Raw genomic sequence first — 25,605 nt, 5'->3', positions numbered from 1 at the left:
TGTCTCTTTCTAGTAGCAAGTCAGTGGTGGAGAGACATCATCATTACCAAGCAGAAGAGTCCTGAGTTTCTAGCTCAGCATTGAGGAAACCCTAATGATGTCAGTGTTGAGTGTTGTTCCAGGCTTCATAGAGCTAACTTCAGTATCTTCAGTTTCCACCTTACAATTGCAGCATGGATGCAGATGTCGTTTATGTGAGTTTACTTTAGTGAGTATGACATTGTGTCCTATAGGAAGTAAGTTCTTACATTACGATTTTAGAAACAAAATGTCTTCTAAAACTGTTTTATAGCTTTGGCATATCCTATCCTTAATTGAATAAAACATTTGGCTAGGAAAGTGTACATGGTCCTCAAAGAACACCAAAGAAAAGCTGGGTTGCAGGATTTTTTATGAGACTGAAAGATGACTTTTATTTCTTATTCTTGTGTTGGATAGAGAAAGTTCTGATGCCTTCACCCGCTTTTAACCTTCAGTTGATTTCTGCCATTGATTGATGTATTTAAGGTGTTCATGAACTGAGAAGTACATTGTGATTTTTAATGTTTGGCTCCAACAGATACTGTAGCTCAGTGATGTCACCAGCCTTTTCACTTCCACAGTGATTGTTATGTAGACAAAACTGACTGCATTTAGATGTCATTTCAAGAACCCACATCTGGAAGAAGCTCATCACTTTCAACTATTTCTGGTTTCAGTGAGGAGCAAGCTCTGAAAAGCTTCAAGTTGGTTACATTACTGAGCTACGACTTCCAAATTGTTGTATTTGACATGTTCTTCCTAATTTCAGTATTGTTAAAGAAGACCCTTCTCTTCATTCTAGACCTATCTCATTGCACCTCCTCTATTTTGGAAGAATCATGATGATATTTCCTGATTTCTGAGTGCTTGAACACAATTGAGATGTATTAAATAATGTTAGAAATTAAAATGCTAATTTTCTCAGTGTTGGTTGAGTTTTCTGTGTTTAGGTATACTGGGAAACCTTATTGTGGTATCTCAAGGGTTGAATATTGAATTGAGTGTAATCTATGCAATGGAATTGTTATTAGTTACTATTAATTGTTTTACAATAGGGATTAAAACCCACAGTCAAAAGCTTGACAACCTTTTGTGCTAGAATTCTTCAAAGACATGATTAAACACAACTTATTTCCCAGAAAGGCTCATAAGTAAGCTCAAGATACCATTGTGGAGGTAAGCAAGCAAAAGGAAAGAACAGGAGCAGGAAAATGAGTGAAACCACAGAAGAATATGGTTAATTGTTATGTTCTGAACCGGATAGAGCTATAAATGCCATTCTTGGTATAAGTGAAGAGATATTATTCAACTGACAGGGCTCATTTGCACAGGAAAAAATAGTGATTATATATGTGTTTTAAAATGGACTTCATCATTGCAGTCTCTTTCAGCGTAATGTATTTCACCTGTTATCTTTGTTAATTAGTTTGACAACATTGAAGGTGTTTCTAAGTAAATGAAGAAGTAGCGACAGATGGATTAAACCCTATAACCCAGTGTGCTTTACATTCAGGTACCACACATAAACTGTATCTGCATAACTGAATGCACGTGACTTCTGTTTGTGAAGCAATCATTTATTATGCAAACATCACAACTTCATTATATCAAATTTTATTAAATATGTACATGTTATTACTATTTAAAAGAACGAGTATCATTCCAAGATCTGCAAACTTCTCTCTAGCTGTGAGAGCTGCGGCAGAGCCTGTATTAATGCTAGTTTGAAAGCTGTAAGCTAATGCAGTGTCACTGTGAATGACACAGCACCACCTTTGAAGGCAAAACTTCATCAGCTGTATTCTTTAGTTACAATACAATCAAACAACAACAAAAAAAATCCTGATAATAATATATTTGTACATGGTTTAAATTTCCCGACTCTGTCCAACTTGTAGGATGGAAGCAAAGAATTCTGTCACGTTTACGATTCTCAGATGCCGAAGAAGGAAATTCGTACCAGAAACATCTGATGGTAAAGGCCATTTAAAGGCAGAGAAGGGGGCACAGGAAGCAAAGAGAAAGATGCGTCCATCTCCTCTGCTGGTATCCAGCCAGGAGGTCTTAATATGTTTCTTGCTCAGGGTCCCGTGGCCTCAGTGAGGATAATGCTTCCTATCAGTGACCCCCCTTCCCATCACCTCTCCACTAAACTGGTAGGTCAGCTTCTTCTTGACCTTCTTCACCTCCCCTGTCTTGCCGTAGTTTCTCAAAGCCCGTGCCATCTTCTGGTAGGTCATTTTCTTGCGGTTGCCTTTCTGGATGCCCCAGCGATGTGCCAATGCTTCTTTGTGTTTGGAGGAGAACTGGAAAGTACCTTTTTCCTTGTCCACCCACCAGATGCTGTCCTTCATATCTCCACTGCGAAGAAGGTCCAGAAGGAATTGATACAGACGTATCTTCTTCTTGCTGCCTGTGAGAGTCAAAGGAGAAAGGCAGTGGAGCATCAGGATTAGCATGTAGTTCCTGCTGAAACATCAGAAAGTATGTAATTCATATAACTGTTATAGCTAGCTAGCTTTAATTTTCAGCTAGCTTTAACTTTTAGCTAGCTAGTCACGTAACTGCTTCAGCTTGCAACACTTATAACAATAGACAGTGTTATAGTTGTGAGAGCATAATGTAGCTTGATGTACCAGGCAAAAGAAAGAAAAGCTAGGAATTCAAAAGGCCAAGCCTTTGTTCTGAAATTTATTTGCTTATTTGAAGCCAACTGAAAAGCATTCCTAATTTGACACCATCTGAAGCTAATTTGGCAGGTTATACAGGACCTGATTTTCAGGAACTGAGCAAACAGAGCTAAATATTTTTAAAGATCAGTTCCTTGACCTTCTTGCCTTGGATTTCCCATCTATTAATGGAAATTGCAGTATAAATGGCAGAAGCCATTATCCACTCTGGAAGCCTGAATAGGCAAGGCAGAAGAAGGGAGTAAGAGTATGTGAATAAATGGGATTTGAGATATAGACACAGTTATGGTCATAAAAGATTTTCAGGACTGGAGAGTGCAAGGAATCAGAGAACATGCAGTTTTGGCAGTGGGATAAAATACTATTACAGCAGTTCTACAGCTTTATTCGCTATCATCACGGTTAACATAACAGCTGCTCAGCACATAGCTTGATGAAGTCCTTCTGTCTTCACTGACCTGTTTCTCCATGCATAATTCCAGGCCCAGGGTCCACACCATCAGTCTCCCCATCTGATACTTCCAGTGGGGGGCTCTGCCTCTCTATGTCCTCCTCATCAGAACTGGGCTGCAGTGGAGAGGAGTACTGTAGGCACATCCGAGGCAAATAGGACATCTTTGGGAGAAAAGGAATGGTAGAGGCAGGAGGTAGTGACAGAGTGGGGCATGGAAAAAGTTACAGAGAAAAGGGAGCAGAAAGTAAGAGATACATGAAATTGTTTAGGTTAATACTGAGTGATGTAGTTGTTGACATTTATAATAAATACTGTGCAATAAGAAACTCTTCCACCTAACAGTCAACACTTACACATGTACAAAGATGCATCTTTACATGAGGGAAGAAGGAATAAAGTTTTGAAAGTCATAACTTTCCCCTGTGTTATATCCTATGTAAGTGATATTGCCCCTCTTCCTCCAAACCTCCCCAAAGCTGGCATTCTTCCTAATGAGTTTCTGATCCCTGTTGCCTGTCAGTGTAAAACTGCTTTTGAGAACAACTTTTTTCCTTACACAGACCATCTGGAACTCTCTTTTAAATCTGAAAGAGCTGAACAGTTCTGCCCTTGCATGGCTGCTTTGACTGGTTTTGGCTCTGTTGTCCTCTCCATTTCTCAGGCATAGTACCTTCCAACATCATTGAATCCCTACAGGACTGCATCCAGCTCTGGAGATGGGGTTACATGGGTCTGTCAGCTTCCTGTCCTGAATTTCCCCTGTGAGGAGGCGAATAGCCTTAGCGCTATGGTAAAGGATACATCACATTGGCTCACATTCTCTTTTCAGAAATGGCTATCTGAAAATACCCTGTTAATGGGGATTTCTCTTCTGCAAAGCTAACAAACAAGTTTTTGTGTTCAATTGTCTTGCCCTTTTATAGAGATCTTGTCAGGACAGTGTGGAATATACCTCTGCTTGGTAAATTCTCAGTTCTAGTCTGGTTTGTTAGGGATCGTGACCAGTTTGAATCATAGAATCAGCCAGGTTGGAAAAGACCTTAAAGGTCATCAAGTCCAACTGTTCACCAGCACAGCCAAGGCTACCGCTAACCCATGTCACTAAGGGCCTCATCAACACTCCAGGGACAACGATTCCACCACTACCTTGGGCAGCCTGTTCCAATGCCTGAGCACCTTTTGGGGAAGAATTTGTTCCTAATATTTGGTCTAAACCTCCCCTGGTGCAGCTTGAGGCTGTTTTCTCTTGTCCTGGGAGAGGAGACTGACCCCCACTTCACTACAACCTCCTATCACGCAGTTGTACAAAACAATAAGGTCCCCTCTGAGCCTTCTTCAGACCAAACAACTCCAGTTCCCTCAGCCCCTCCTCATAAAACTTATTCTCCAGACCCTTGACCAGCTCCATTGTGATGAACTATTGCAGCTTCTTATTTAAGAATGAGAAACAGATCAGTCTGGGGACAGGGAGCAAGAACCCCGATTCCTATATTAAAACAAAACCAAACATCACCCCTGAAACCCAGCGGCATACAGAAGGTGGGTATCATTACATGGGCCACACCGATAGCCCTGGAGGGTGAGCTCCTTTTGAACCACTCTTCCTTCCCTCAACCAAGAAAGGATGTCTTGAATCTGACTCCCTTCCCAGGGAACCTTATGCACTGAAGCGGGGAGTGGGTGTCCATGAGTCACACCACCCACCCCACGTCTGCCCCTGCAGAATGGTGCTCTTCAGATGAGTTTTGCACCAGCTTGAAATGTCCCAATAAGGAGTTTGGGCCACGGGCTGGTTTTGGGGTGCAGCGGCTGGCGGTTAATGAGTTGGCACATTGGCTGGAGGCGGTCTGGCAGGAAGGCCAGGATTGGGTAAGAGTGTGTGCAAGCTTCCTGTCAGATCCCCAAGAGCAAAACTTCAGCCCTCACCGCAGAGTCACCTTTAGCTTTTTACAGTTAAGAAAGCTGCAACCCCAGGGGTAGGAAGGAAGGGAGAGACAGTGCCATGGGGGAAGGAGAATGAGAAGGTGGGATAATGCCTTACAGTGAGTTTGGTGCCCCTGCAGAGAAAATGTGGGCGTCTAGAGCGCATCATGGGGTGGTGTTGGGAGTAAGGAAACCACTTGTCTGGGGCTGGAAGGGGACAGTGGCAGAGTGCTGCACAGGAAGGAGGGGGAATGGTGTCTCACCAGCAAAGGGAGTTGCAGAGGCCAAGCTGGGGAGTTGTGTAAGCTTCCCCCACACTGTGCCTGCTTTCTCTGCCTGTGTTTTTGCTTACACTTGCTTTGTGCCTAAAATTCAGCACAGGTCAATACATAAAGCGTCACGTAGCTATGCTACAGGGGACCTGATAGTGAGTTTGAAAGAGCCAGGTTACTAATGCAGCTCTGGATAGAGAAAGCTTAAAGAAGCTGCTAGCTATTTTCTGTATCCTGGTGTCATCTCAGCATCTGTGGCATCCATTTGTGATTTTCCTCTTTCTAAAGCTCTTTGCAGTTTTCCACCTTTCCTTTCATTCTTCCTTCAGACTGATTATCTCTTTCTCAATTTATTATGTGTGAGATCACCTGCTGACAGGCTAACACAACTTTTGAAAGAAATCTCATCCAAGAACAGCTTGAGCCTCAAATTTGATTTCACAAAATAATGTGTTATCAACAGATAATTAGAGAAATATCATTTCAAGTTCTTCCTTTATTCACTGTAGCTCTGATATTGCACGACAAGATGCGTGCAGTTAGTAGCTGGCAAATTCAGAGGAGGATTAAAGCTTTCTTCCTGCTTCTGCTTCTTTGAAAACGCCTTGACTAATAGTATCTGTTGCCTAGGACTGTGGCTGAGACTAAGTCTGAACCTCAGAGCATGCCAAATACCACTTGCTTGAGCCGCTGTACATTAAAGGCCAAAGATCCCCAACTGGGAAAGACAAGGAGGGCAGTGATGAATTTTATCTACTATTATCTTCTGCAGTTTGACACTGGTTGGGGCAGAGAAAGCATAATACTCTTTACTGAAAGTGGCAACAATACAAATTGTCTGCCTTTTGTCTTGAAATGAAGGTTGGTAACTGAGTAGAATAAAGTGGGATAAGCAGAAGCACAGCTCTAGGTTTCTGGTGGTACCTCCAAAGACATCCATAAAGGGCTCGTGTTTATTCTCTGCCTTTGGTTGGAGGTAACGGTCAGTCACTATGTGTTAGCAGTTGCAGTGAGCAACTGAAACAACTTGAAGCTTCCCACAGACTGCTGCTCCATGAAGCATATTTTATATTTGTAACTTTCTGTTCCTAATTCTTTGTTTGTATCTACATCTTCTGTTCTATTCCTGATTTTTTTCTGAGTAATAGGTGGCAAGTTTGATGGCTTGCAGTCAGTCAGTTTCCTGTTGACAGTGTTAACTTATTCACTCAGTTTTTGTCTTTGTTTTTGATTACTAGATTATTTGTACCCAATTTCAGTTTGCTTTGAACATAGAAAACTCAAAATGACAAGTCCATGCGTGCAATTTCCCTCAGAAAACTTCAGCAATGGCACCATTATATGCAGCACTGTAACCAGCAAACACTTTTCTCTCTGGCCTCAGTCGTGCTCTGGCTTGTATTCACCACACTGTATATAGCTGCCTGCCTTGGGGTACTCCTTAGCACGAGATCACCCAGCTTCCTTATCACTCCTGGTAATCACTTTGGGCATATTCTTGCAGGATCAAGTTAAAAAGTGATCTCCACACCACTTTGCTTAGCATCTTTGCAGCACTGATGGAAACCCTCATAATTTCAGCTTTATATAAGGATTCATTGGCACTCTGGTGAGTACCTTTACTGCACAATGGAGTATCTTTTTTTTACAGGGAAATGACTGGCTTCATGTAAAATCTCAGCAAGACAGTGTGGTTTGGCTTGTGACTTATTTATTCTCAGGCAAAACAGAAGCAGATTGTCCTTAGCCTTTTTCACTGTGGTAAAATTACCAGTGACCTATCTGTGTTAGCATTTCTTGTACAGGTCATGTAAAATTGTAGGGGTTGCTTGGAAATACTTAAAACTTCCCTACTACTTTGAGGCTCAGAATCCTTCCTAGTAGCCATGGATACCCTTGCTATGATAATGCACAGCTTCTCAGGTCCAGGTCCTCTTCAGAATTTCAGAACAGTTGATTTTAATTCTAAATGAAATAAAATTTTGACATTTCAAAAAACTCCAGAGAATGCAATGATCTTTTTAGGCACAGTTTGAGGAACTTGACTCCTTGTTGTCCAGGTAAAAGGAATGCTTAAACCACATTTGTCCTGAGAATGAAGAGTTTTATATCAAGTGCTTGTGCGGTAAGAACTTATGTAATTGATTTCAGCAATCATAGAATCATAGAATAGTTTGGGTTGGAAAGGACCTTAAGGTCATCCAGTTCCAACCCCCCTGCCATGGGCAGGGACACCTCACACTAAACCATGGCACCCAAGGCTCTGTCCAACCTGGCCTTGAACACCAGCAGGGATGGAGCATTCACAACTTCCCTGGGTAACCCATTCCAGTACCTCACCACCCTTACAGTAAAGAACTTCTTCCTTATATCCAATCTAAACTCCCCCTGTTTAAGTTTTTAGCCCATTATCCCTTGTCCTGTCACTACAGTCCCTAATGAAGAGACCTTCTCCAGCATCCCTATAGGCCCTTTTCAGATACTGGAAAGCTACTATGAAGTCTCCACGCAGCCTTCTCTTCTCCAAGCTGAACAGCCCCAACTTTCTCAGCCTGTCTTCATACAGGAGGTGCTCCAGTCCCTGATCATCCTCGTGGCCTCTTCTGGACTTGTACCAACAGCTCCATGTCCTTTTTATGTTGAGGACCAAATCTATTTCATATAAGAGTATGCATTCCCTGATGCATTATTTTCTTGACCCTTAACAACCATCCTAAATTCTGAGGAAGGGCTGATAACCATACCTGGTGGTTGAGTCCAATGTGTGTGGTTGGGATTGTAGAATCCAAGACATGCATTTGTTCGATTTCCATGTGCCTGTACAGCTGCTGCAGTTGAGGAGGCTGTACACTCTGCAGTTCTGTGAAGTGATTGTCTCCAAAGGTCTCAAACTCACTGTGCATGTGGTGTGGATGGTATTCCCAGTAATGATCTAAAGAAATAACAATAGATGGTCTACATTATAAGATTAAGAAACATGGCATTTACCTGTTTGGTATCAGTTTCTTCTCCTGTGGCTGTGCTTTGTACCCTCTCCACAGCACCTTGCTGACTTATAGAATCATAGAATAGTTAGGGTTGGACTTGTCTGTCTCTAGTGTCAATCTATATAGATCTCTTCTTTTCCTAATCTCATAAAGGCTTGTGGCTGGCCATTTTAACAAGTAGAATACTTTTAGATGGAGAGGTGGATTTCAATGATAATTTAGGATAAACTGTGAAAGATATTAATGCTGGCATCTTTCCCAAGAAGAGACCATAGCAGACTTACATTTTCCTTCTTGAGGCCACAAATTCTACTGGTTTACCTACTGCCATTGTCTCATTACACTCTTTCTCATAGCATGGAAATGAGGAGATGAAGCAAATCATAGAATCATAGAATAGTTAGGGTTGGAAAGGACCTTAAGATCATCCAGTTCCAATCCCCCTGCTATGGACAGGGACACCTCACACTAAACCCTAACACCCAAGGCTTCATCCAACCTGGCCTTGAACACTGCCAGGGATGGAGCATTCACAGCTTCCCTGGACAACCCATTCCAGTGCCTCACCACCCTCACAGTAAAGAATTTCTTCCTTATATCCAATCTAAACCACTGCTGTTTAAGTTTGAACCCGTTACCCCTTGTCCTGTCACTACAGTCCCTAATGAATAGTCCCTCACCAGCATCACTGTAGGCCCCCTTATCTGCAATTATCTTCAGTCCTTATTTTAATTGGCTAGAAAAAAATGTAGGAATGCTGCAGTAGAGACAGCACTTTGAGAGATGGTTCCTCTAAGCAAGTGCTGGAATGTCACACGTTTTTCAGTACTAATACAAGAGAATAAAAGAACAAACTGTTGCAGCAGTCTGGTGTACACTGCTTACAGTGAGGCTGAATTCTGACACAGACTCTTTACCTTTTTTATCTCTTCAGTATGTAGGAAATGTTTGTGATAATTTTTTTCAAAAACATAAAAAAACACTCAGATAATGACTTTCCTGTTTCCTGATTCCTGATTTATTTATGTTTAGATTTAAATTCCCTATCACCTTCAGGTTTAGATTTCTGTTTTTTTAAGTTCAATAATAAGCCTCCAACAGTTCTAGAATTTCATATTTGCTGCTCAAAATTTAAAATCAGCTGGAGGAAATGTGAAGCATTGCAAATTCTCTCTTCCAGCAGCTGCATGCATCATTACGCACGTATTTGTGTGCACTCTATTTTGTAAAATCAAAGTCGACCTCATGTCTTCTGCTCTGACCGAGCTAGAAATTAATCTTTCACAGTTTAATTTTTAATGCATCATCTTATGCATGGCCAAAATTTCCTTATGATATTCAGTGTAACAGCTCTAATTTACATTTTACTATTCCAAGTTGTCTTTCCTTGTATTACCAGAAATCATTTCTGTTATAACCTTCAACTATTTTCAGCTTGCTATCATTTCATCTTATAATCTACTCCTAATTATCACTTCACCCTGCTGCATGTACTTAGCTCTCAGTCTTTCAATATATATCAGTATATTCACCCCCCCAATCATACTTGTTCTCTTCTCCAAGCTCCCAGCTGTTGCCATCCTTCTGATAATGTGATGGTCAGAACTGAATATGTTGTACCAAGTGTCCAACCTGGAGAAGAGAAGGCTGCATGGAGACCTCAGAGCAGCCTTCCAGTATCTGAAGGGGGCCTACAGGGATGCTGGGGAGGGACTCTTCATTAGGGACTGTAGTGACAGGACAAGGGATAATGGGTTCAAACTTATAACAGGAGAAGTTTAGATTGGATATAAGGAAAAAGTTCTTTACTGTGAGGGTGGTGAGGCACTGGAATGGGTTGCCCAGGGAAGTTGTGAATGCTCCATCCCTGTCAGTGTTCAAGGCCAGGTTGGACAGAGCCTTGGGTGCCATGGTTTAGTGTGAGGTGTCCCTGGCCATGGCAGGGGGGTCGGAACTGCATGATCTTAAGGTCCTTTCCAACCCTAACTATTCTATGATTCTAAGTGCAGTTGCACTGAGTTTATAGAGGAACCAATTGTCCAATTCTGCAATATGGTGTTATTATGTTTGGCATTATCTGGATACTAATGTGCTGTGAACATTTTTTCTTGAATACCAGCTTCATTCTTTCTCTCAGATTCAGTCTCCTCATCCTTCCCAACTTATGTTTCAATTACATCTAATCCCATTGAGGATTTGAAATCTGGGATAGTGACTTTGAATGTGGCTTCCTTTAGAGAGAACTCAGTGATATGCTTATACCAAACACAGCTGGTATGTGATTGGTACCTGAGAAGTTGTAAGCTCTTTTAGCTGGCTTTAGGGCTAAGGCCTGTAGAAGCTTATTTGGACACTGTATCAGACCATTTGCCACAGTGTTTACTTTTTTGTTCTTCCTGCTTTTCTGATTCAAGGGTAAGTCATGTCACTGCATGTGAAAGGGATGGAAAGGTACTTATAAAAGCACATAGGGAGCTGCTGCATTGCTTTGTCATTTCTTTGCTTTGTTCTATACTGCTTTTTGTGGCTATGTATAGATTTTATAGCCCAAAACTATAATTACAATGCATTTCTTCATGTTGTAGTGCTAGACAAAAATTTCGTTTTCTCTGGTAAAACAGTAGGGTTTATGGGTGCAAAGTACCCAGCTACTTTTATATTCACATCTGCTCCAACCCAGGAAATGGCAAAGTGTTTGTGTTTGAATCCAAGGTCATCTAAAGCTGTGTCCTGTAGGAGGACTTGGGCACTTTCAGTCTGAAACTGTTTTATTTAACTGGAAGACTGAGCCATACTAACTTGTTTTTTTTCTGAGCTAAATTACTGCAGATTTCTACAAGCAGAGAAAACCACTGAGGCCCCATACACTGTGGACAGCCCTGTGTAATGAATTGTTGAGAATACATTGCAGGAGTAGTCTATATTCTCTTTCTGGCTCTGCTCCTTCTGCAGAAAGTCCTCTGTCAGATGGCAATGGGCATTTCCAAAGACCTCTTGCCATTCATAATCTGCTACAGTCAAAGAGATCAATGCACAGCTGTGAGGATGACAAAGCCCAGGCAAAAGTCTCTGAGGCTGTCAATGGCAGGTCTTCAGTTGTGGAATGTCTAACTGGCAGTAGCTACGTGGTCAAGAAAGAACCCACTACCTTTCCCACATGCATAGCCTTGAGTATCTGTGTGTGCTCTGAGTGTCTGCTTCTGATCCTTTCAAAGTATCTTTTTATTAGTACTCATGGATGGGGTTTTGAGCAACCTGCTCCAGTGGAAGGTACCCCTGTCCATGGCAGGGGGGTTGGAACTGGGTGAGCTTTAAGGTCTCTTCCAACCTAAACCATTCTATGATTCTATGTTTTTATACTTCAATTTTTGAAGCCTATGGCAGGGTTCCTGCTGCCTGCAGAAGTGTTCTTTTAAACTCTTTCTTGGCAAATAAAACTTATGAAACACTATTTATGCATATTCATGTTAATCACTGTGTGCTATTTAGCCTAGTCATTATCAAATTCCCTTTTTATGGAACTAGGTGCAGCTGTTAAAATACTACAATAGCATAGGACTAATAGCACAGCATTTAGGAACTTAACAGCAATCACTTAATACTAATGCATTACAAATATATCTATATCAGCAATTACTTCAACACAAACTTATGCCCAAATATTCAAGCTGTGACAGGAGTTAAAACCCTTATTTCTTTCTAAATTGCCTGTAATTTTACAGTGATGCTTAGGAAAAGCAATATTGGTTTAGTTATATTAAAAGAGAAAATTCTGTCTCCACAAGCCCCTCTGTAGTTAACCAGCATGGCTAAATTATTGCTCATGAAAACATGAAACCCCTCTAAATATCCATGACTGCAGTTGTTAGAGTTAGCAGCAGCTACTTATTCTGTGTTCTTTGTTATGTCAGTAGCACAATAGCCATTCTGTTCTCTCAAAAATGTTAAGGTGAAAGGAAAGAAAAAGAAAGGAGAGAAAAATTCTAGAAATGGAAAGTGTCTATTCTTTGGGTAAAGGCAATTGTCTTTAAAAGCCAAGATATAGCTACACAATGGAGTCATTATGAGAAATTTCATGTGAAGTGAAAGAGGATGTGAAATAAATTCTCTCTTATAGAGACATGGAGATGGTGTTTGTTTTGGTCTTGTATGTAGTGAAAGGTTAGAGGAAGGACAATCATGAACTCTGAGCTCCCTCCCATAGCAGGGAGGATGTTAGGCTATTGGGAAGCAACAGTGGACCTAAAGGCATTGTGTTAGTATTTATCAAAGAGGTAGATTTTCATTCTACAAGTGAGAAAACATGACTGAACTTTCTCAGTCATCTTTTGACCCACGTGAATTACTTTGCTCCTGTTTTAATAGATGAATAATGTTAGAACCAGCAATTAGAATGTGAAACAGGCTTAAGGAAGGTATTATAATGAAAGTGGAGTAATAGGCTAGATCTGCACCACACAGCACAAAACTAGGCAGAAATTCATGAGCCAGCTCTTGAACCGGAAACGTGACAGCTCTGTCAGCACAGCACTCTGCCTGGACCAAGGAGACAACTTGTTGACATGGCCGTACTTGTGAGGTCTGAGCTAATCTCTCTCCAAGTGGCTCTGCTCTGGCTGTACAGATTTTCCAACATATTAGAACTAGGAGAGGGTTTTTTACACAGTGCCCCATTGCACAGCTTAGATGCTCTCACTGTGCTTCACTCATCTGAGAAAACCTGGGAAAATTGAAGGACACTGGAAAATTAATGTCTAGATTCCCTATGGATTATTTTCTGTCAAGGGAAAGGCTATGCTCCTAGGCAAGTGTATCAGTCTTGTTTGTGACAGTAGGATTTCATTACTTCGCACTTCACAAACCTCATGATTTTAAGAAGGCCAAAATAGTCTGAATCTATGAGTCAGCAAAGCATGAGAATGGCTTCGAAGTGAGGGGATTTTTTAATGAAGTTTGGAGTTCTTTCTATTTTCCATATAGCATTTGAGACTAAGGTTCACATGTTTGGACTTTCCTCCACTTCGATGTGGGCTAAAATCCTAAAAAAGTCAAAGCTGGGATTCTTAAATGATCATATTACTGTGGTGGGATGAACATAAAATCCCAGATCATGAGACCTAGTAAGTTCCATGAGGCCAGCAACAAAGTGAACACGCATCAGCCGTCAGCTACATACAAAAAGTGATTTTCACTAAACCCATAATGTTTAGTAATAACTTAGAGACAAAGCTGCTGTGGAATTTTGTAATTACTAATATTGCGTTAGTGTTACAAAACAGGCTGTATTACACTTACAGACTTACTAGCATACAGGCTTAGGGTGGGGTGATGGACTAATACCTGATCACTTGAAGTACTTTCCTGCTTGGCTGTGTTTCCATGTTTATCACAGTATTTGCAGAATGGTTAAACTACAGCATAAACAATAAATGCAACTAATGCATGTTGTGATGAATGTGTGGCTATGTTTATGGTGTGGTTTTGCTTGCTAAATTCACTGTTTCCTTATTTGCAATGATCTACACATTAAATTAGTGACACGCTGTTGTGTGTACTTCACTGCGTACTCAGGTTAACATGGAGTTAGGGTGGCCTTCAGCACTGTGCTCTAGAAAAGTGTCAGTAATGCATGTAGAACGCATCTTTAGGTATTGCCATCTTCCTGTCACAAAATTAACTTGCTAGCAGTGAGAGAGGTAGTCTGACACTTGAGCAAGACCTTCTATTCTGTTAGCAGTCCCTTGTCAGCAAAGTCACAAGTATTATTCCATTTGTAGTATATATTTACTTTACCTGGTAGCTTTTCTTTGAAGTCCATAGTGGTATTGAGTAGACCTGCAAAATTATGTTTGATTTATTGCCAGTGATCACACTGTACCCCAAACTGAACTTCTCTCTCACAATTCTGTCCTACTTATTTATTCTTTTTATCCTATATCTGATCATATTCTCAGCTCTTTCACTTCACTGGTCCCACTGATGCACCTTATTTATTCTTTTTCCCCACCATTTTTCAGTCATTGTGCTTTTACCCACATTGTTCTGAACATTTAGTACATACTTCTAAAAGCAGTTTATGATGTCCCTTTCCTGCTCTTCTGCATGGCTCTTCTCAAGACCCACTCCTTCTGTCACATCAACAAAATGAAAGCCAAAGTTGAGTTTGTCAGTGTTAATAGGAAAGAAGCAAAACATGCTAATTTGTGTTTCTCACTCTCATTTGTATTCTTTGGTTGTTCATTGGTCTTTTGGACTGTGAGCAACTCAGGAATGCAGAGGGTGTATTAGACATTTAGATACAACCAACTGCATTACATGTGCTTTCATAAACAAAGATTTGATTGAAATGTGCAGGCTGGGATTAAGTTGCCTCTTTCATAACCACTTACTGTAGGAGCTAAACCATTAAACAACAAGGTTTGGGGTCTTCAGGACAAGTGCAACACAAGTTTAGGCTGAGCCAAATTTTTGTTCAAAGTGGATGTTTAAGTACTACTTAGGACATAACCCAAAAAGGTGATTGCAAGTTTTTGTTGTGCTCATTATGATGAATAAAAATCATCAGATTCATTAACATAATGATTTTAACATTAACATAATTATCATTAACATAATGATTAACATAATGATCTGAGCAGTTTAGCTTAGGAACAGCCTTCCAACAGAAGAAATGGGTACTAAACCAGGTGCGATAATAAGATTATGAAAGATAAAGGGATGTTATAGCTTGATGTAACCTAGGTTTAATGACAGCAAAGTTATTTTACAGTGCTTTTTCCTACATCTTTTACAGTCATTGTTTAATTGTTACAATTGCCTTTTGAGATAATAAATATTATCCTCCTTTTATGGGTGTGTAAACAGGTACACGTTATCATGTAAAAACCCTGAATTTCCATGTGGAATTTGCTGGGTTTGATTAATGGGACTTAACAGATGCCGTGAGATAACTTATAACAACTGAATTAATTCTTTGTCTCCAGGCATAAAGAATACTACAGTTTTTTCTTAAATGCAATGTAGAGAACAAATTTAGGTAGGAATCTTTTTCAGTTAAATGCTCAGAACAATCCTATTCTGTAACTTGCTCTCCCTCAAGGAAACTTTTGTTTCCACAGATAAAGCAATGCTATGCAATGAAGTTGTTAGATCTCCTAAATTAAACAGTGATGGGTCTAGTTGCTCTATCAGTGGGAGTCTTTTAGGGAAACTCCAGGATCTGAAGGGACTGCCACAAATGATACAGTAGAACGGTGCTTTTCCTTCCTGAGTCAATATTGACTCTGATATTTTCAGGGCAATGTTGTTGGACCATTGTATTGCACAGGAGACAAAATTCACCCAGCATAATTCTCTTGTCTGCAATGATTTAGAGTCCAGTGCACAGACAACATGAAAATGTAAAGACACGAAAGCTTTGAAATCACATACATAAATTGAAGCAATAAATAATCATACAGTATTTTTATATTAAGCTAGGTTTACTTCTACAAGGAAATTTTACATAGATTTAGAGAGAGGAAGTACTTGGGCGCACTGGAGGAAGAGTGAAAGCTAAAGCTAGGTGTGGCAGCATGCAAAAGAGATCAAAAGAAAGAGAGAAATACATGGAGCTGACAGAGGAGTTTAAAAAGGCCAAATACTAAAGAAACATAGTTAAAATAAAGGCACAAATAGAGTGTTCTAGGGCCTATGTCAAACAGCAATTGCAGATGGGAACACAAGAAAAGAAATACAGTATTACAAACCCAGGTCATGAACGAGCTCTGAATCAAGCAGAGTACTTTTGATCAGCAGGGGTAAGGAAAACCACAGTGAAGTTAACACAGGATAGAGATCATGAGATCCCACCTTCCTGGCAATGTCCTAGAAGGTCCTTGCATTATTCAGTACTTTCTAAAATTCAGAGAAACCATGTTGCAGTTCTGGTTTGGAACAGTGCCATTAAGCAGAATAAAATACTGCTGGTTTCTGAACTGAAATTATGAACCTGTACATTATAGATCACAGCAACAGGTTTACTCTTTTCCTGAGTGTCCTAAAGTGCCTTTCCTGTGATATCCCATGAGACTTTATGCTCCAAGCAGATATTTTTTAACTTACCACCGTGACTGTCTCCATCACTGTTGAGATATTGGTAATAGTCATGGGGCTGTCTGTAGAGGTCTGACTCATAGGGTACCATATCTTCAGAGGGCTGCAAAGAGAGGAGGAATTTTTAGAGTTGTAAGATGATACAAATCCCCTCAAAATTATTCATAGTTGGTGAAGGGGAGATGCCAACACATTTAATATTGCCTAGAGAAACAAGGGGGAGGCTTCAAGCTCTTTTTGAATCAGCAGGAATAAAATGCTTGACACCAAACAGCAGTTTGCAAAAAATAAATGAATAATCCATCTCCTTAGATCCAGTCTGCATGGCACAATTTGTCCCGTGATATTACACAAGTTCTTGATATCCCACCCTCCCACCTTCTCTAGGTACTGCTTAAAGAGCTGTCTTGGACATCAATCACAAGCTAGGGTGCCATCACACCAGCACAGCAGGGAAACCTTCTCTTTGGTAGTGACAGGTATTTGTTGTTCCCTCTGTGCACAAAAAAGAAAGCAGAAACTTGTCTTGCCTAAGGATGATTTTCTGAGTGTTTTTAGGAGGTCTCATTAAATGGTGCAGTTTGTAGGAAGGTAATGGTGTTGACAGGGGGCACAAAAGCATTTTATTTCTCTTTCTTTTCCCAAGATAAACTGTAAATGTTTGCTGGCTCAAATCAGCTGCACAGAGCTGTTAGGTATGCACAGACAAGACTTAAAAAGTGGGGCATATATTGAGTCATGACCTATTAGATGTTTAGCTGTAGAATAAAAGTCCTTCCTATCTTTTTAAAACAGGTGACATAGGGTAACTTTCCTACTTGTCTTCCTCCCCACTCCTAGTACTCCAGTGTTAATACCCTCTACCATCTTATATTGTTTCAGTAATGGTGGTCTGTTTATTATTAGTTGTGCACAATTCTGCTGCTTCATTTGATGTTTGGTTTTTCTTTTTTGAGAATGAAGATTTAGAGCAGGGAAATGTCCTTCACAGGACTTTGCTAAGCTTTTGTCCAGTTAAGTTCAATCTGAACAAATTCTTATGGTGTCAACAGTAATGCAGAACTCAAAAGCCTTCTGTTTTGTGTTCTGAAAGGAAACTGTTTCTTGTAGGTACTAATAGAAACATTTTTATTCCATTACTGACCTCAGCATAACTGACTTCAAAAGAAAAGGACAAATATTTAAAACAAAACAATAACTTAAATGATGGGCATATTTTTCATGTTCACCTGTCTATACGTTCATATTCCTATCTGTATGTCCCCTCCATAAATCTATCTCATTATTGGTACACCAGCATTTTGCAAGCTTAGGCTATGGTGATAACATGCCAGAAATGCAAGTGAGCTTCTCTTTTTCTTCCTCCTCTAGACTACTGGAGAATCCAACACCTAAGGCAGGAGCTGCCATTAAAATCCAGATGGAGGTGGTAGATAAGCAGCTGGCAGGAGGAAAAGATTTTTCTTCTGGTGAATACTACATCAGAGTTACCACTGCTCATTGACTCTGCTGTTAGATTCTAGTTAACTCCTTCAGTTCATTCTGGTGGAATTTGGGGATTTAAATATTGTCCTTTTCTAGGGCTGTGGTTTCTATGATGACATGGATGGAATTGCATCAAGAAAAAGAGAGACTTATTCTGAGGGGATTAAGGTGGTCATGGGCTTCAGATCCATGGAATATTGAAACCCTCAGGAGAAAATCCATTGCCTGGCTATCTGTTCCCAATATAACTGGATGGTGGTGGTAATTGTTTTGGAAAACTCTTGGGAAAACAATAATCAACAATAAAGACAATATAAGGGAAAGACTAAGTAAAAGGAATAAATCATTATTTAACTGTAGGGATACCAGTGAAGGGATTCATCTTACTTCTGGTCTCCAGAGGACATAGGTGCAGTCTTCCTTTTCAAATCCATTAAGATTCCAATAGACTCGCCCTTCATCTACACAAAGGTTTAATGGGAAGTATAACTTATTCCCCAAAGGTCAAAGGAGACAGTACAGCATGGATTTTCCCTGATGCTTCTGGTGTTTCTCTACATATTTTCTTTGTGTTCTCTCTAACCATGACTGGTTATATGCATTCACTCATCCCCATTCCTTAGACCAGTGGTGTACTCCAATCTCTGACAAGAGAAAGCATTTCAGCTGTGGTTTGCTTTCTTCAGGATAACGTTCTGAAGGGAATTTCTACTCTTTATTATCTTTTCAAATTCATTCACCCCACTCTTCATTTTCTTTCCATAAATATGTGCTTTCTGACAAATCACATCAACCTGAAGAATGTATGCAGTTTTTAACCTTCATAACAGAATTGTTATGTTTTGATAGCTCAAAGGAAAGCATTCATATCCTGAGAAAGGAGAGACCTCAATGTCCAAATGGAAAATGCACATCATACTGTCTGGGAGAAATGGAGGTTAAAAAAGTTGTATATAAATAACTTCTTTTTAACTAAAATACTAGAATCTGCAATTATTAAAATTTTATATCCAAATGTATTAAAACTTATGTCTCTGATAAATACTCTGCCAAAAGTAAACAAATTTCCAAAGAAATTAGTGTCCTGTCAATCTAAGGTTAATTTGCTATGTATAAAATTTCCACTGCTAAGACAAAAACTCTGTACAGAAGTATAGCTTGGCAGGAAGGCCAAGCATCAGTCCAAAAGTAGATAAACAATACATATTTTAGGCATGGGAAAGAACATTTGACTTTTCCTAGTTGTGTTCTCCCTTTGTTGTCTCTTCTTCTCTAAGATACTCCAAACTCCCCCATTTCAGTCCAATATACTGTAACAGGCAATGGTTTCTCACAATTTTGGAGCTGAGAATGAAGTATTTCTACCATTCAAAAGGTAGTTTTAGAAGTTCAGAGGTGTATTCAATAAGCAGAGCTAGAAGAAGGTGTGTTAAATAAAAAAAGCGGTTCCCTTAATATTTACAGACCTGGCAGACTGTGGAGTGAATTGCAGACACTCAACATCTAAAATCCAATCTGCTTTTACATAGATCATCATGGTTTTTTAATACCCAGTTTTAAAAGTCTTGGACTTCAAATCTCATTGCTATACATTGTGGGAATTTTCTTCCTTGAATTTGTTTTCTGCTCAGTGACCCATGTGATAAAATATGTATGTGTATATCTTTGCTAACTTGTGCAATCTGCACTAATCCATCCCCACAAAGGACTCTAATTGGCACCACTTACCATCTTGCTGTCTGAGCTTCAAGGGTACAGTAATGTGGGAAGATGTATATTAAATATTTGGGAGTTTAAGTATCATGAACTTAATCAGATGGTGGCCAAAGGAGATGGTACAGAATGTGCTGTCTCTGATTTTCTCTATCCTGTGGGAAAATGGGATATTTTCCTCTGTTCATTAGAGAAACTATTGCCAAGAACCTGGTTTTAATCTCACTGATTTTTATTAAAAGCCTTTTCTCTAGTTTGAGAGAACAGGTTTCGCCATGTGCTGCTGTTGCCTCTTGTACCAATCTTTACCCACTTGCCCCATCCTCCCCTGGAACCTCCCCACCCACACACCCATTTCATCATCTTACTAATAGCACTTCCATGACACTGAGCTGTTTTGTTTCCCCTGACAAAAAGCAAAGAATGGCTTAGGTTACAACTTAATATTTAACTAATCTCAATGGCCATTTGTTCTGTCAATTGTTTTCTTCTAAGACAGTGACAGAAAGCTTTGTTATTCATAGCTGTGGTCTGAAGTTGATATCTCCTTTTCCACATGCCATGAGGAAAAGGTGTGAAATCTGAGATGCAGATGAGATGCACATTATCTAAAACCATATTCCAACCTCAAGCAAGAGGTCAACAAACAATACTTTATCTGTCGCAGACTTTGCTAGATGGAGATTTACCACCATCTTCCTTCTTTGCATTGAAAATCAGGGGAAAAGCCACAAAACCACTTGGAGAAGGTTTGTCTGACATTGGTTAAGAGAGATACAAGGGACTTAACTGAATAGCAATCTGAAAATTCTTGTTATTCACCAAGACTTTGTCAGATGATTCCAGGTGATTGTAAATTCACTAAAAGTTGATCTTTTCTTGTTATCCTAGCATGACTATTCACTGGCATGTGATTCAGAATTACTCCGCACAGTTTCCAGTGATGTGCTGCTGAGACAAGTTTGAAGGCCCAGATTAACCATATTTCCTTGGAAAAAAATTACAGTATAGCTATTTTAGAAAAGATGAGTAAAGGTATTAGCATAATTACCCACTGGGGCTGCCTCATTGGACCATGCTGGTGATGCAGTTACGTGGAACAGAGCTTTCTGTGAGGCATTTTTGTTCTCATATGAATATACTTCTATTTGAAGCTACGATTTCTACAGGTGGCTACTTAGGGATTCACATATAACTGGGGCCCTCTTTAGGCAAAGTTGTTTGACTTAATAATTTTTGACTCTGTAGAACAGTTAGATTTTGTCATGCACTGAAAAACATGGGCCCAATCTGCAAACCTTTTCCATACAAAAGTCCTAATCTTCAGAGAAAGAGGCAATACTCCTAAACCATTTAAACCAGCAGTGTTTTCCAAATGGAGGATAAGAGTTTCCTCACATAGTCAAGAGAAAGGCAGTTACTGAACCACCCTCAACTGAAAGAGGAGGGGCACAGGAGGGAAGTATTGCTTCACAGAACCCCTCATCTAGAAATGGGCTTATGGCTCCCCTCCAAAAGAGTCCCAGGAGGCACAGACATTTAGAACGAGGCTGTGTGAGGCTCTAACTTGCAGTGCTCAAAATGCACTTAAAGCAGTTTTGAAAATACGAAACACAAATGATTAATCATGGGACACTTTAACCACAAAAATAAAGACCAAATTGCCCCGTCAAGTGCTCCTGTAGGACACAATTGTATTTTCATTGCCTGTTGTATCATTCATCCGAACAGAATTCAGCCAGAGTATTAACTGCAACACAAATTGCAGGCCAGGCTGTGTTAGGTTTTCACTCCATTTATCCTGTGTGTGTGCACTGGAATTCAATGCTGAAAAGAGAGAGTCCAGAAAACTTGGCTAGGAATGAATGAGTAGACAGAAAATTAACAATTATTGACTCTTTTTAAACAGAGATGCTGCTTTCTAGGGTAGTTGAGGACAAGGTCTGGGTTTCTTTTGAAATTTATTTTAAGTCCAACACGTAACATACTGAGAAATCACTGTTTCATTTTCTCAGTTTCTTTTCAGCTTTCTGTCCTGATGCGTTTACAGCAGAGTCATTGGGCAATTTGGTGAATTAAAGCTCATCCTTTGGATAGATGTGAGATTTCAGGGACCCTGATGGTGAGCTGCTAGAATAAAGGGTCTCCCCAAAAGAAGACATATTTTCAGTGAGCATGGATACCAAACATGAAAGGAACTCAAGGGGCTATCTCTCTGGGTGGAAGGTAAGGAAACACATCCTTAGCCTTAGCAAGGACATGTCTTTTTGTCCTTAGCAAGACAAAAAGAACACTTGATACAAGTCTGGTTAAAAGGACTCTTGGATCTTCATTGTCTCTTTCTGTTTTCTGAACACAGACAGCAATTACTGTAGGTCATCTACCACATGAAAAGCCAAGTAAAACACCTTATCTGACATCTCTTCAGCTTCTACAAACTTCAGACAATCTAATTAGGGCCTCTTTTACCCAGTCTGTTTAGAGATTTCACACTCAGGTCTGTCTCTGAAGAACAGGTTAGTGACATTATGTGCTTCATAAACTGCTTCCAAACTCACCATACAATAAATCATAGCAGTGTAGCAATGTTTCAGAGTTAAAGAAAGTATAGGAACAATCTCAAAAGCACACAGAAAAGTTTGTGTCTTAGAGAGCACATTGAAAGACCCACTTAAGCCCTGTGGATTTTTAACTCTCATTCACCAATTGGTTTTTCATAGCAAGTGATTTCAAGAGAGCTCAGTTCAAGAGAAACTAAAGCTACAGACTTAGATGCCATCACTGCAAAGAGCACAGAGTCCTAAAATCTGCAATATGTAAAACCAGCATTCAGCAACTCTTCCCTCACAGACTCATAGATAGCCGAACACACAAGCTATGTCAGAGACTCCAGATTATTAAGAATTACAACCTGAAGAAAGACTTGGCCTTATATCATGAAGCCGGCACTAAGGGAAAAGATGTACTGACTTGCTATGCGCATACTGTACAACAATACCATGCATTTAATCTGTGAAAACAAATGGAGATCAAAAATCAGATACAAGTTTTGGGAGGAAATGTTAGTTTCCCATTCATTGCAGTGCTGTCACTGGCTTTATATATTGACCTAAGCCCAACTTCCTGGCATTACAAATACAGACCAAACCAGAGACATTCTCAAATAAAAAAACTGGTTTACTTTGCCTTTCACTACTGATCCCAATGATCAATATTAGGAATAAACCTCATATACTCACAGGGGGAATGAGGGGAAATCCTTCCATTTTGCAAGCTTGCAACATTCAGCCAACTTCGGAGTGATTTTTTCTTAATTCAGTTTTCAAACATCCAGAAAAACTGACTTGAAGAAATCACATGAAACAAACAAAAAAGAAAAAGGAAGAAAAGCAAAAATAAAGTGAGACCCTTGGACTCCGTGAAGTCCTTTTGCTGTGATGGATCTCGGGATAGCAGAAGGACCCTAACAAGTTCTCAATAGTTTCTGAGGTGAACTTCCTGAGCTGTGTGTGAAGTTCCTGATTTTATTAAATGTCTGTAGAAGGGAGATAGCCTGTGGGTCTATCAGGGGCTGTGACATCACAGCCTTGAGCCAGTTTGCATAAATCTCATTGCAGAGTTGCTGCGCTGGAACAGGAAGTCTGCCCTGAGCCATGGGCAGGTGCTTACTGTATAAACCCAGAGCCTGGGCCTGCTATCAATAAACAAGCACATGGGTGCAGCGCTCTGTGTTTCCCACTGTAGATGAACCAGAACGATGGGGCTGCTCTCTGTTTTAATAGAGGTACCGTAAAGACACAGTCCTGACAGCGTCTGTGAGAACAGGGCATTGGCATAGACTTGCTTTGGTAATAGTCCTGTGTTGGAACTGGGTGGCAATACTTAGCAGAAAGTTAAAAAACAGCATATAGTTTCAAATATACAGTCTTAGGTTTCAAAAAAAAAAAAAATCCTGAAATTTAGCCCATGAGACTTCCTTCATAAACTTTGCAATAGAGCAAAATTATTTAGTGAAAGAAACTTAGTCCTTTCATTTGGTTTTTGTGATTTCTTTTCTAGCTCGTGCAAGGAGAAAATGAGTGGGGAAACAGAGAATGTATTACATGTGCCATGCCATGACTTGACATCTTTCTGATGCTGACTGCCTTTAACAGCAGAGAACAAGATTTGTAGAGTTGCATCCAAACAGCCAGGTGCTGAAATTTCTTGTAGAGATTTTGTGTTAGCTCTTTTCACATGGTATTCTCCCCAGACTTTATCCCACTGTCTTCCTTGTATTTGGCTGCACTGAAATGCCTTTTATACTGAGGTTCTGGAAGGGGTAACTGGTCCTTAGGGCAGGATGTAGAGGATGGGGTGTTGCTACAAAGGGAGAACATTCTCATTCTGCAAAATGCTTTCTTGCTTCGCAGTTAGTTACTAATGCCTTGGAAAAAGCGAAGTTGCTTTGTCTGGGTTGTTCCCCTTCAATCTATGCCTACGTGCCACAGGTTCTGCTTTTGAAAGTAGCTTGTTCACCACTCACCTGGGTCTATGGGTGAGGGGGAATTTCAGCCACTACAGACTTCCTTGTACACTGGTAAAACCAGAGGCTGCTCACAAGTTCCTCTCATTCCTCACCCTAAAGGAACTCAGCAAGCAAACCATATTGGCAATGGGATAAGATCAAGAACATGATGGCAGATTAACTCACCAGCATCAGTTGATACATAAGTATTTCATTCTGATTTTATTCATATCGTGAAATCTTGACTTTAACCTAGAAATAAGCAAGCTGCTAAACAGTCCACTTCTAGTGGCTGAGATGGTTCTCAAATATCAGCCTGGTAGTGATCAGAACCACCTTGGGGGAATGGAGAGAAGCGAAGTACAGAACTGATGATAAAATTCAGTGCAAACAGAGGACAAGGGAGTGAACAATAGCATACAAAAATCTCAAAGTGGATATTATATAGGTGATAAAAGTAATTGTGGAAATTGTGTCTATTAAAAAGGCTATTCAGAACAAAGAAGATATGCTATCTGATTAATTGTACTGAAAGATAGCTTGAGCAGCTACTGGGAGGTTTAAAAGCATAGTGTTTTACACAGAGAGGCTTCTATTAAAGTGGAATGTAACTGTATTTCATATGTTGGAGGATATTTCTGCACTGTCTCTTAGCACAGGAAATTACCTAATAAGGATAGATATATTGCAGCAGCCTTACTGCACTCAGGGAATGCTAGAGCCACCATTATCAAACAGGTTTAACATGGGAGTAATCATGAGTGCACCATGGTTGTCAAGATGAAGAATGAAATTGGTTCTCTGTAGGATGAATTAGAACCAAAGAATAAAGCTTGAGCACCAACAGAAAGTCCAGAAATTTAATAAGCTTCCTAAGAAGGAGAGTTATTTCTATAAATAGAAATGATAAAACTAAAAAAAATGCTTGTTTACACTATCGTATTTGTATAGGAACATTATTAGTAACAATCTTGCTAAAATTCAAAATAGATTACTTTCTCATTGTTGTATGTAAGTTCTGCCTATATTCTATAGTTTACCCTATATTTGTAATCACAGAATCTTCTCACTCCTAAAGGAAGGCCTACTAGGGACAATGCTTCTGGCCCAGAACATTGCAGTACCTTATTAGACGACTTACATGCAGAAAACAGATGAAGTTATCAAATGATTGTATAGTACAGAACTGATTTCCAGAGGCCTATGATGCAAACTGCTACTCACAGAGTGTAAGGTGACCTTCAGAAAGGCTTTTGAAGTTGGGTAGGGATCCTTCTCCATTTTGGGAATTTGTAGAGCTAGAGAAAAACCTGCTGAGTTGAAAGATTAAGTTTCTGAATGCTTATTTCTGAAAACATTTGAATTTCATATTAATCTGAGAAACTTTCCCTCTAAGCATCACCTCACTGTGTGCAGTTTATTGAAACAGCTCCTCCCCTACCTTTACCCATTTATTCTT

At 39.9% G+C, this 25,605-nt stretch overlaps 1 protein-coding gene across 2 annotated transcripts; it reads right to left on the bottom strand.

Moving 5' to 3' along the window:
- Positions 1-1,580: 1,580 nt before the first annotated feature.
- On the bottom strand, positions 1,581-23,201 carry SPI1 (Spi-1 proto-oncogene). 2 transcript variants are annotated; one of them, XM_031053580.2, is made up of 6 exons: positions 22,879-23,154; positions 16,451-16,544; positions 14,141-14,182; positions 8,105-8,292; positions 3,170-3,326; positions 1,581-2,434 (listed from the first exon to the last, which is right to left on the bottom strand). In XM_031053580.2, exons 1-6 carry the CDS (start codon positions 22,921-22,923, stop codon positions 2,118-2,120), a joined length of 843 nt encoding a protein of 280 aa, XP_030909440.1. In that variant the 5' UTR covers positions 22,924-23,154; the 3' UTR covers positions 1,581-2,117. The 2 variants fall into 2 exon arrangements, with proteins under 2 accessions (XP_030909440.1, XP_005154265.1); XM_005154208.4 differs by lacking the exon at positions 14,141-14,182 and having other exon boundaries at positions 22,879-23,201.
- Between the last annotated feature and the right edge of the window lie 2,404 nt (positions 23,202-25,605).

The sequence above is a fragment of the Melopsittacus undulatus genome, chromosome 4 (assembly GCF_012275295.1).
Source record: "Melopsittacus undulatus isolate bMelUnd1 chromosome 4, bMelUnd1.mat.Z, whole genome shotgun sequence".
Lineage (NCBI taxonomy): Eukaryota > Metazoa > Chordata > Aves > Psittaciformes > Psittaculidae > Melopsittacus > Melopsittacus undulatus.
Note: the sequence above shows the minus strand (reverse complement) of the source record. Positions and strands in the feature narration are given on the sequence as shown.